The sequence below is a fragment of the Lissotriton helveticus genome, chromosome 5_1 (assembly GCF_964261635.1).
Source record: "Lissotriton helveticus chromosome 5_1, aLisHel1.1, whole genome shotgun sequence".
Classification (NCBI taxonomy): Eukaryota; Metazoa; Chordata; class Amphibia; order Caudata; family Salamandridae; genus Lissotriton; species Lissotriton helveticus.
The window spans coordinates 775,166,445-775,179,759 of record NC_136065.1 but is presented as its reverse complement, the minus strand read 5'-3'; the positions used below and the strand labels follow the sequence as shown (position 1 = coordinate 775,179,759).

The following is a 13,315-nucleotide window of genomic DNA, read 5'->3' as shown; positions in this document are numbered from 1 at the left end:
TTTTGTGATGAGTTGACGTAGTTCAGGGGCTGAAGCTTCCTGCTGTGGAAGTGGCCTTTTATCCTCTATTTTGGGTGCACCAAAGGGGCCCGCTGAGTTCTGAGCCTGCACTTTCCATCAGTGACACCATCTTTAATATTCTGTTGGGCTCTTGGGCTAAACCCGTTTCAGGGTGCCTCAGTGGACCGGTCTATAGCTCATAGGCACCATCCTGCCCCTGGAGACGTGCACTGCTTTTTCCCGCCAGCCTACTCTGAACGGTTTTGTGGTTCAGGCTATTGCAGCCTCCTCCAACATCGACGCCATGCATGACATCCCTCCTGACACGGAGTCTAAATGTGTGGATGCTTTGGGTCAATATATATCTTCTCTGCTACCAGCTCCGCCTTGCAGTCCCTTAACACAGCTTGTGTTGTTGTCAGTTTTTCTCATGTGCTGTATGCTTTGGGATTCGGTATCACACCTTCTCCCCTCCATCCCTGATGACTCTCAGGACACTCTTTCTCAGCTGATCCAGCATTGACATCAGACTGCTACATTATTGATTCATTGTGGTATGGATACCATAGATTCTGTCGGACGGGCATCTTATTGTTCTAGCCAAATTGCTGTGCACATGCCCCTCACCTGCCACTTGTTGCTACTCCCAGAATCTTTGAAGGTGTCCGTCATATGACTGGACGCCTTGGATTTGTATAATCCACGACCTTCATTGATGAAAGGGGTCTGACAGTAGTGTTTCAGGCACTCCAAAATAGATTAATTTTACACAAGCCCTCCTTAGATGCCGAATTCATGGTGGGTGCGTCCGCAGGCGGGGGTGAGTCTGCTTTTATTACACAACAACTACGAAGCAATTTGGGACACTCATAGTGCAATTAAATGACTTTGTTTATTGCAGACATGTTTCGGCGTTATGCCTTCTTAAGTGCAGTCACAACATTCTAAAACTTGCACAGTCTTTGGCTCATTTCACACCTAACGTTTATTTCCATTGGTAGAATTCTAAACAATAGGCAAGCAGTAATGTTCTTCCTTGATTTTTTATGGCCCCCACAAGTGAGTATGCTGTGTTGACAGACACATTGGGCTGATTCACAAAGGCAATCTGAGACAAAAGTCAAACTTTACGACTTTTGGTATTCACAGAGGTCATTTACGAGTCATATCTTTACGTTCGCAGTCAGCCCAGAATCTCTGGCTGAAGCCGTACTCTCCAGATGAAGCTGTACTGTCCGGCTCAGGCCGTAGTCTCTGCACCCGGGCCAGAATCTCCGGCTCGGGCCAGATGAAGTCTAATCAATGGGCCGGAATACCATTTTTACAAAAAGGAACATTAGGAATGTGAGATAGATGGCGGAGCAGGTCATGAAAATCAGTTTGGGCAAGAAAAGAGTGTGGCCAGACACTACATCACATCCCAGAAAAGTTTGTTCCTTTGCATCATGGTACATGCAGTCCACAATTTGCGCTCCTCTCACTGTTGACTGTACAGCTTACAGCTGGAGAGTACGGCTTCAGCGAGAGATTCCGGCCCAACTACGGACGTAAAGATATGACGTAAATGACATCTGTGAGTACCAAAAGTCGTAAAGTAGAATTTTGTCTCAGAATGCCTCCTCTGGGATGGTATTGCTTGGGTATCCATTCTAAATTAAGGAATCTGCGGCTAGATGTCTCTATTAGATGAATAAGTTATTTACTTTTGGTAGCACCTCCTCTTGTAGAGACTAGATCTAGCCGCAGATCCCTTATCCACCCACCCATCCTTCCTGCTTTTCAAACTGGTTCTCCTTTTTCTTCCAGATCCCTTCTATGCACCTTTGTGCTTTCGTAGCTAAAAAAATATATATGTCTGGGTCACACCAAACAACCGCTGATATAAACGTGTCTTTCAAAAAGAAGATTATTTTTGGGCACACTGTTTTCTTGGCAGTTTTTATACTTGGCTCTGAATTTTAGCTCAGAAAGTAATAGTTGAAGAAACTAACGTCAGGGTGTCAGGGGAGGGCTTATATGGACTTTGACAATGTCCCATCCTGTGCACGACATTGTTACGGATATGCTCGATGTCCTCTACTGACGCTCAGAGGTACTGAAGTAGAAAAAATCCGGATCCAGTCTGAAGCATGGGGATGATTCTTAGGTATCAAATCTGTGTCTAGATCTAGTCTCTACCACATAAGGCACTACAGACGGTAAGTAACTTATTCTTTTGCACCCCATTTAACACCACCTTTGAATGTGTCTTCGCAGAGAATTCTGTTAAAATGTAATGCACCTCATTTTTATTAATGTACCAGCTGGCAACGCAGAGAAGAATTTCAGACTCACTCCAGATGGAAAACTGACAGTGTTGAAGGACTTAGACCGGGAGATGCAGCTTTACTATTCCATCATAGTTAAAGCTTCAAGCAACAGGACCTGGTCAGTAAGCAGAAGCTCAAAATCCGGAAGGATCCAGAGCATTGATCCCAGTACGGACTCTACTTTGCAAGAAGTACGGATCTATCTAGAAGATATCAATGACCAGCCACCTCGTTTCACCAAGACAGAATACACTGCAGGTAAGAGACTATTTCAATATCTTGGTCTTTCTGGGTAATGGGAAGGCTTTTCTAACATTCAACGAAAACAGTGTCCATTAACGACCATCAGTGCTGTCTGTGTTTTTGTTTTCTGGCATGATTGTACGCCATCATTTTTTTGGGTACTTTCCTATTTCTTTCCACAAGCACTACTACTGCTCCAATGTATTTCTTCCCATTGTCTAGCTATTGGAGTAACTTGAAATCAGCCAAGTTTCTTGTTTGATTGTTGTATATAGGTTCACCTTTTCTTGGAGTTATTATTCCATATACTGCCCTCAATGCAGTAAGCCATTCTCAAATAATTTTCCTTGGTCAAGTATCTTTTTTGTCCACAAGCCAATGCTTTCATCAGGTTATCCAAGTATACCCATTAAAGACTTTCATGTTTCATGAATTTCCTCGCTTTCATTGTGAATGCAGACTATATGTTAATTCACCCTAGCCATGTGAACAGCAATTTTATTTTTGTTTTCTTTCTCTCAATATGTCCTTCAGTGAGACACGCAAAATTATTTGACATACTTTTGATGGGGTTTTACCAGCATATGTTTCATATTAGTACCACAAATTATGTTTCCGATGTTAGTGGTATTTGCTAAACATAATAGCATTTCTCTGATTACCGCTGCTTCTTTGCAACTCTGTTTGGGCCCAGTGCTCCTTATTCTACTATTATACTATTCTATTACTACTATTCTACTACTATACTATTCATTTGGTTTTCTGACCTCCAAATGTTATATTCTGTCATGTTATGTTTACCTGTTTTGTTGCTGTATGTTATGTTTTGCTGTTTTACGTCCACTTATTTTGTTATGGTTGCATAGTTTTTGCTATGGTTTCTTATATCTTCTCATTAAGCAGTTCTATTCATCTACACGTGTGGGAAATGTCAGGTTCTGTGTCCTTATGGAAACTTTTGTTGTTATGCTTACTAATTTGATGTTATATTTGCTTTTGCTGGCTGACAGAGCATACTTGTTCAACTGGTCTTCGTGCAATAAACACACTTCATGTCCATGATGTAGCGTAAAAGGCCATTCATTGGACATGGTTGCAAACACTTAATTTGAACTTTAATGAACATTTAAACAAAACATCAAAACATAATTACCACACGCAGGACAACCAACAGCTGAAAGGCCGTCACCCTACTGCCTTCCTCATGGCAAAAAAATACCCTCTGTTGCCGACCAGGCCACAGCAGAAAAACTGCACCATTCCTGCATTGCGCAACCATCCAAACTACCTCCTTCAAACAACCATAACCACTTCCCTCTACCTTGCTGAACCATCCTAAAACACCGCAGCATAATGTCTAAACGTCCTGGGTCCAGACGCACTTCTTCATGCAGCACCCGACTCCCGTGCAGACCTCAAAAGCTCAGACACCCGAAATGCCCCTAAAAAAATCCAAATTTTGCCGAGTCGGAAAACAGACACCTCAAAAAGATCATAACAGGCAGGCGACACCTGCCGCAATTCTTGCAACAATTCAAAGATAATCGCATCACACAATGCTGGCTTCCCTTCACCCCGTTCCTTACCCCACCCTTTTGAAACCCAGCCCAAAATCTCATTAAAAAAAAAAACGGTGTTGGATCTAGCCCTGATCTCTTGACTGGGTGAGAGTACTCTGCTTAATTCAGAGACTCTGTCCATCACCACCCCTTGTTGTAAATAATTTTGTCCACCCTAAGTGTGGAAGGGTATACTCAGATGTGAGTCCCTTGCTCATTGCACCATCAGGATTCAAGCAAGCCGGGCCGAAGACGCCTGAAATGGCAGAAACCGGTCCCCGGAAGCTTGTTTCCTTCCCAGTGTAAGAATTGGCTTTTGTAGTCTGGTCTGCCCTGTTCCCATGATGCACTGGGCCAGGGACAGACTAATTTGCATACAGCCAGGTTCTGAAACTGGGATGGTGCAATGAGCTAAAAAACGGTGTTGGATCTAGCCCTGATCTCTTGACTGGGTGAGAGTACTCTGCTTAATTCAGAGACTCTGTCCAACACCACCCCTTGTTGTAAATAATTTTGTCCACCCTAAGCGTGGAAGGGTATACTCAGATGTGAGTCCCTTGCTCATTGCACCATCAGGATTCAAGCAAGCCGGGCCGAAGACGCCTGAAATGGCAGAAACCGGTCCCCGGAAGCTTGTTTCCTTCCCAGTGTAAGAATTGGCTTTTGTAGTCTGGTCTGCCCTGTTCCCATGATGCACTGGGCCAGGGACAGACTAATTTGCATACAGCCAGGTTCTGAAACTGGGATGGTGCAATGAGCTAAAAAACGGTGTTGGATCTAGCCCTGATCTCTTGACTGGGTGAGAGTACTCTGCTTAATTCAGAGACTCTGTCCATCACCACCCCTTGTTGTAAACAAAATCTCATACCTGGCAGGGTCAAAACGCCAGTACAACTTGCCATAGAATGAAACCGCCACCAACATGCCCGCAATAGTCATGGGCGATAAACCTTTATCAATGCAGAACAAAACAAAACACAACACTTCCATTGCCTGTTGCTCCAGTGCCAAAGCCTTGAGCGAACTGGCCTCAAATGACCCAAATTCGCTCCAAGCCAGCCGGTACCTCCTTCTGGTAGACTCAGCCAATTATCCCTCGACCAGAACCACTGTTCTCACTCCCCCAAAGCCCAAATGTTGGCAGGCAGAGGTGTCTTGTCCTTCTCCTTTCCAGGCACCTATCTGCAGAAACAATGCCGCTGCAAACAAGATAATGAGTCTGCTATATCATTCTAAACACCAGGAGCATGCTTAGTTCTGAAAACATTACTCAAAAGTAAACAACGCAGCATGAATCTCCGCAACAGACGCAGCACCCTCAAATCAGGTGCCTTCTGTCTGCTAACCAAGTCCACCACCATCATATTGTCCACATTAAACAGCACCGACCTGTTAGCCAGCTCCCCTCCCCACACAGACAATGACACCAACAGAAAAAACCCAAGAAAGTTGCTTTGTCCTTGTTTCCATCTGTGTGCCAGCAACTACTCAGTGCCCCATCTCCTGCCCCAAAACAGAACAAAACCCTGAGCGACTGATGCATCTGAAAGAATTTTCACTTGCCAGACTGTGTTCTCATCCAAGAAACTCATAGGTTCTCATAGATACTCCATTGAAGTCATCCAAGAAAGCCTTCCGTACTCAAAGGTCAACCCTGACAGCCAACGAGATCCGCTCCTTATGATGAGGCAACACTGTGCTGGACATGGCCATGCCCAGACGTCTGCAGAAAGTTCAACCTGTACTGACTACCCTACAGGCAAAAATCAAGAAACCAAAGAACTTTTGCATGATCCTCAACTCAACTTTTCATCCACCGATCACTTCAGACAGGAAATCCTGTATCTCCACCACCTGTGCATGCAGCAGCCGAGCCACCAGTTGTAACATGTCTAACTCAATGTCCAGAAACATCAAAACTTCCCTAGGACCTTCCGTCCTCTCCAGAGCCCAAGGCACCCTGAATACCTGCGCAGTGGATTGAAAGTGCTGAAGCCGTGTATAGCTCATTCTTATGAACTAGCTTGAATTAATTGAATTTAAGGATGCTCCAATCTGGAAGTGTGTTTTTTTAGAAATTATTTAAAAATGAATTGATTATTTGTATTGAATGCATCTAATGTTTGTATAGTTTTATTGTAATTTATGGCTTTTTTTGTCTGATTGTATGAAGTATTTAGTATGCTTTTATGGTTTTAATATGAACCAAATAAAGTACTTTTGACTGACTGACTGCTGAAGCGCCCTACTGCAGTCCCCGGAGGTTCTCCTGCCCACAAATAGAAAATCATCCAAATAGTGAGACACCTCCGATTGACCCCTGGACTTCATAAACGTCCATGGTAAAAATGTACTGAAAGATTCAAATAAGGCACAGGAAATGGCACAACCATCTCTAAACCTTATCCACATAGAAGCCCCCCCCCAAAATGCATGCCCAGTAAGGAGAATCCTAGGGGTGTATTGGCAACAGCTAAACACAAACTTGATGTCACATTTTGTCAATTCGGTCCCCTCACCAAACTGTCGCACCGAATGAATAGGATCATCTACTGATGCTTACAGCACCCTGATCATTTCCTGTAATTAAATCATTTACCGAAGATCTTTCTGGCCATGACAGGTGATGGATGTACCAAAATTCCACTGCCGCTTTTTAGGTACCACCCCCAGGAGAGAAATTAACAAGTCCAAGAGAGGCCACTCAAAATACGGACCCGCTATACTCCTCTCTGAAACTTCTTTTCCCAGTTTGTCAGCCACCACCCCAGGATGTTCTATGGCGGACCGCAAACTGTCCACCCACCTGCGCCTCTAAGGCCCTGGTGATCCACTCTGAAGCCTTTCATGAAACCCCATTCCAGCAGCAATGTTGCCTCTCTGTCCGGGTAAGTGGCAAGCCACGCAATCATGACATCAAACCCAATGGCGTAGGTGCCCTTTAGCCTGGCTGTCCCTGTTGCCCTCATCCCTGAATGACTTCGATTGCTATGGAGGGCTAGCCAGAGTGAAACACTGTGTGATAGGATGTCTCCCCCTACACTTGGAACATGTGTGCTTGAATTTGCATGGGTGACGAGAGCAGAACCCTTTATCAAAATTTCAACATGCCCCAACATTGAGTCCAGCTGACTTTGATGCATAACCCACTCTCTGCGGAGCAGGGCTGAGCTGAAAAGTCAGATAAGGGATGGGTAGGCTGCTCCTGGTGTGTGTAGAGGCCGTGGATTGCATAGGCAACATCCCCTGCATCCACAGTTCTGAGTCCACCTCCCCCCAAAGTTTGTCAGGATTCAGGCTCATCCTCACCTGGAACGCCTCATCTTAGCTAAGGAATGCATATCCCTCAAAATGCATTTGGGCCTTTCTGATGTCATATATTTAAACAAGGCAATCGCCCTGTCTGTAGATAGTGGCATATATCAAGAGTGTGGATGTTCAACTAAAATTATCGGAACCCTGGGCCTCATAGTCAACTCCCACTCCTCCTCTTTAGACCACTCCTTATTCAGTATATCACTATGCAATAGCTTGAATACGCCAACATGTTTGTGCTTCCAAATCCGTTTTTTAGTCTTTTCAGAAAGGTGGGACCCCATATACGAGAGCCTCTTCTTATGTTTGTCCTCATCAGTTGCATCCGCCCCCCACCTGCAGCATCCGACGCCCCCAAGTTATCCATCTGACCCCTTTTTCCACCTGTAGCCTTGCCGCTGCCAGACTGCTTACCCTTTCAAAGCACTTTTAACCTTCCCCACCTCTTTTTCAATGACACCATCACCAACACCCATCTACTTGCAAGACTTACCTCATACCTTTTGTTCCCCGATTGCCCTACATTGACCACCAATCCCCATTTCTTCAAGGCAAGAGGTCAATGTCCCTCTCCTCCCTGCAACGTCTGCCGCCTGTCATCAATGCCCTGTCCATGGTGCTGCCCTTGTCTGCACTTGACTTCTGCAAAGCACCAACTGCACTACCCTTTGCATGTTCCTTCCCTTTTGACTGTACCTCTGGCATTCCAAATTCTTCACCCTCACACAGCTCGCCTTCCTCCCATTCATCGCTGCCATTATCATATCCAGCACCAGCTCATCCTCATTCTCATCATCATCGCACACAGTCCGACGCACAACACAACCACCCTTCTTAGCGAGTACATCCTTGTCCGACAGGAACTGCAGTCTTGTTTTACTTTTAAGGCACAAGCCCTCAGTGAAGGAGCAGCCACCACAGACCTCCCCAATTTTTCAGGCCAACATCCAGGGGCCGTCATGCACCCCGTCAGCATGGCCTCCTGTCTGCCTGCCTCACCTGCTGGCTTTCCTACAACTTCCACTGCCAGGCTGCAACAACCTGTTGGGTCCTTCGCACCACCGGGCCCCTGAGCCCTGCTGCCCATGGCCTGGTCCTCCCCCACTGTCGCCCAAGGCCAAAACCCCCCTCCCAGTACTTGTAGCCCCAAACAACACAAGCCTCATCGATATTGGCAAGACCCCCTCCCGCACAGTGCATGTAAGTAGAGCAGCCTCCCTGTCCCTCCACATGCGCTCCCATCTCTCCTCAGTCTCCTGGACGAGGCGGCGCTTTCCCTAATCTGGGCCTTTATGTCTATCCCCTGCCGCCCGTGGCCCCAGTGCATTTTACATACCGGCTGCCCCCTGATGCCTCAATGCTGTCCAGTCCTCCCCCTGCCCCCTCCCTTCCCCTTCTGAGAATTACCCTCCTGCCTGCTTGTCGCTTTTAGTGGCTGGGTCCAATAACCATGCACTGGCCTGCATGGCTCCCCGTGCCTAGCCTGTCCTACAAATCCAGGGCCCTTCCTGAACTGGAGTGTGAGGAGCACTTCTGGGCAATGCTGTGATATCTCACGCGTCGGTGTGGAATCTGTGTTGTTTAGCTCCGTCCCCTCTGAATCCTCTGAGCTGTCCAGTTCATCTGGTGAAAAACAGTCTGAAAGAGCTGTTGCAAACCCAACCGATGCAGAGCGCGTCGGGTGCTGAAATCCCACCCAGGCCTGGTCCAAGACGCCAGGCCTGAGCAAGTCTACCCTGCTCGCAGTACCCAAAGTCGGAAGCGCTGCCCTTACCTAGTCAGCGTTAGGTGCCGCCATGCTACTGGCAAGCCCAAAGTCGTTTCCTTGGCCAAACCTCACCAATGTCCCAACATTAATCGCTTTATGCACAAAATTAACCACTTATTGAAAAACCTTCCTGGTGGTGCTCGGAGTCAGGAAGAGGCTAGACCTGCCCTTCCTGACTATTTTATACCTCACTAAACTAGCCAACCCTTTCCCCTAACCCAGCCTATCGTACCAACATCCTGTTCCTGGCATGAAGTACCCTGGAGGAAGACTACTCTGCGACTGTCACTTCCCCTGGTGCCATCTTAGGGGGAGTCCCATGTTTTTCAATAACTTTCATTGGACTCTTCAGGATATTCCATATTTTGAAAAAAGGGACAGGTAGATTCAACTTTCAGTAATAAATATGCCAATCTTTTTGCAATTAAGACTCACATCTAGTTCTCTGAATTTACAATTTTGTACTCTGGCTTTCCTCATAAAAGGCTAGCATTTAAGTGTCGAAAGAAAGTATAATTTTACAGTGCCGTCAGCGGGTTTTATACAAGTGACCGATTTATGGATTTATTTAGCAATGTCGTCTAGATTAAGAATTTATAGGTCAATCCAAGACGATTGTGCCCATGGGCAGTAATCAAGACAAGAAAGGAGTGACAAAAGAGTGGAAATTTGGGACAAATGTAACTTTATTGGTGAGTTTGGTGTAAGTTTAATCATTTTATTTGGGCAGGTGGACTGGTAGATTTATGATGAGTTCTCCTGGGTCTTTAGCAATAAAACTCTCCCTGCTCTTCCTCCAATCTATGGTGTCTTTTTGCCTTGCAGGTGTTGCAACAGACGCCAAAGTTGGGTCGGAGTTGATAAAGGTGGTGGCGGTGGATGCCGATGTAGGAAACAACAGTCTTGTCTTCTACAGCATTACTGGGATTCGGTACATTAAGCTGAACTCCAACAACTCCGAGGCTGTACGAAATATATTTGTCATTGGTAAGAACAGATGGGTCTTTTTTAAATTTGTTGTTCTCCGGTGTTTGCTATTATGTTCTAGTGTTTCGAGAGAAGCTCTCATTCCAACTGTTTTAATGTTAAAGTAAGTTTGTGTGGTACAGGAAGCACACAGAGGCGGTGCCTTTTTGGGTTGAATGAGTGCCTGTAGCATTACTGCCAGGAAGTTCGCAGTCGATAACAGCTGTCAGTATCTCTTCCACATAGTAGGCACTCCTTGTCTTTCACAGGGCTGATTATCAAGGGAATGGAAATGATTTTTTTTTTAACACCTTCTCTCGAGAGTGTTCTGTTCAGTTACCATTCTGGGAAGAGCGCATTACTCACAGGAACACGCTCAGCAAGAGTTAACGCCATGGTGCTCAGCATGGGCGGGAATGGATCATGGAGCATGAATGGGCATTCTCAGTTCAGTGAGACATTTCTAATAGCTGAAGGCACATGGGGTCATATTATTAAAGGGGTTTATCTCCGCTTTTTTGGCTTTAAAAGCCAAGAAAGCGGAGATAAAATTATCTCCCTATTACCTAGCTGTCGCTAAGACCAGTTAGCAACAGCTAGTAGGAGATAGCGACCATCTTGGGCGCCGCTTTGCATGTCAGTGATATTTATCACTATTGACATGCAAAGTGGGCGTGCCAAGATGTTAGCGACTGGAAACAGTCGCTAACATCGCTATCTCCTATTACCAACTTTCGAATATCTCCAAAAGCTAACACCTGCCCCTGAGCAGTTCTTAGCCATGTTATCCAATGGTAGGTGGATAACATGGCTAAGAGCATTAGCTCGGTAATGCATGAATATCGGTGACTTTTCAGCGATATTCATGCATTTCGGCCGATTTTTATCGCTTAGGAGATAAACCTTGATAATAGCAAGGTTCCTAAGTGATAAAAATCGCCGCAGCTCGGCGATAAAAATATCGCCGTACTGAAAACCATGAGCAGGGACGGCTGGTGGATTTTCAAAGTGATGGGGCGTACATTTTCAACCCAAGTATAAAATGATGGAGCACAGCAAGCGAGCTCAAACAGAGATGTGGGGGGGTTGGCGGCGTTAGGGGGGCACCTGGAGTGCCTCTGTGTTTTATTTTTTCCTATATTTATGCAGTGCAAACTCGACTTGAAGGTAATGTAGCACTTTACATGAGCGCCATGCAGTTACATACGTAAAGTCACATTTATTTTGTAACAAAGAGTTTGCCTGGAATCCGTCTGTTGAGCTGATGTCTAGACTCAGATTTTGGTTCTCCTCTTCCAAGCTCTGCAGCTCTGGTTGTAAAGCCATACCCTATCCCCTAGATCTCACGTTGAGTGCCTTGGATATCTAACTACCTGTTAATTTTTCTAGAACGTCGCAGCTTCCTTAATGTGGAAGGAAGCTGGCACGTCTTTTAGCTTCCTAATAGAATTGTCAACACAGGAATATTTCCCAGCTCATGTTTAAAAACGCGCACTTTTCATCAAGATTAATTCGCAGATGTAATCCAATGAACTAAGGTGACACACATCTGCATGTTCAAGAAACACACATATTTTCATTTTCAAGTCACCATATCTGGATCAATACTGCATCCCTGTTTCACCACAGTTTGTGATGCTAGGCAAATACTGCATTTCATGGGTGAGGCATGTCAAGTATCAAGCACCCTTATGACTGACTCTGCCCCATCATCGCCAGCCTGACTACCTCCATGGTGTGGATGAAACAGTGGTTCAAAAAAGCCTGAAATAGAACTGTCCCCGAGGGGCATTAAAAGCTGGTGGAACATAAGCAATAATGCTGTCTCTGCTTGCGCCCTTCGCCCAACACCTCGTCTAAGTGTCCGGGCTCACCACTAAACTTGAAAGATAACATCTATGTTAACACCACCACACACTGACTCACTATTCAACCGTTCCAACTTCTTTCTTCACGTGGGAGCTCCTACGTTTTTTTTTCCATTCTTAAATAGTGCAAATCCAATCCGAAGGCGTTAGAGCACTTTACATAAGCGCCAATTACATTACATAACGTAACACTCAATCAATCAAAGATAACTTTATTTAGCCAACCAAAATGGTGGCATAAAAAGTATTCTAAAACATTTACAATAATACAACAAGCTAATATTACAAGTTTTACACATAATACACATTAGAAAGCGAAAACTCCAATATGCACAAAATTAGTTACACTGTTCATATCTTTGATTCATAGGTTAGATGACAGATTAGGAAATTGCTCTTCTCTTTTTTTTAAGCAGACAGAAAAAAGACACCAGTGAAAAAACATGTAAAAGGATCAGGTAATAACTGTAGATAAAAAAGGGCCACACAACACTGACTAAAATTCAGCTTGCACATAAGAGGGACAATGAACCTGTTTCTTTGTTTTTGATAAAATTTACAGAACAATAAAAAATGTAAATCAATCTGAAGAGAATGATCATCACATGTGCAAAGAGACAATTCAGAGATTACATAGGTTTTAGCAGAAAGACCCAACATCGGGGAGATATAGTTTAACCGAAATCTCACCAATATGTATCTGTGTTTCAAGTTGGTAACAAGTGACAAATAGCTTGCATCCGCATCCATTGACATGATACTTTGGACAGCGAGGAATGCTCTAACTGTTGTTAATCTAAGGTTAGAAATCTGCCTCCTTGCGTGTAATCTAGAGAGTAGATGATTTTTCAGGTCTTTTTTTTAGATAGACCAACATGTATTTACAAAGAGAAGATGTAACCCAGCTGCCTTAAGCATAGATTCCACATAGTTTAGCCAGCTGATCTTTCTCACACTATCTAACTTCAAGACATCATTAATTATATCTCTAGTTAATGAGAGAGTTTCCTTTCACCAAACCGAATAACACATTAAGATAGGTGAAATACAAATTGTATCACTGATGTAAGTAACCCCCAGTTCTATATGGCAATTAAAATTAGAGCATGATTGTGGCAAGGAAACTAACTTTTTCAAAAAAGTGTCTTCAATGCTTTGAAGTTTAGGGCAGTCCACAATGCCCCACACCGCTGCTCCATACGTGGCTGCAGGTACACTTTTGGCCTCATAGATTTTCTTCATTACTTCAATGGTTTTTGTTCCAGTCTTTTTTACAAATTTAAAAAG

The 13,315-nt window shown here is 44.6% G+C and overlaps 1 protein-coding gene across 1 annotated transcript in view; it reads left to right on the top strand.

The window, feature by feature from the left end:
* The window catches only part of CDH23 (cadherin related 23), a 1,152,220-nt gene that overhangs the window by 894,239 nt on the left and 244,666 nt on the right, over positions 1–13,315 (top strand). The window contains exons 33-34 of the mRNA XM_078641088.1: positions 2,304–2,567; positions 10,020–10,181. Of these exons, the coding sequence (XP_078497214.1) occupies positions 2,304–2,567; positions 10,020–10,181 (426 nt within the window). The remainder of the gene's footprint in view (positions 1–2,303; positions 2,568–10,019; positions 10,182–13,315) is intronic.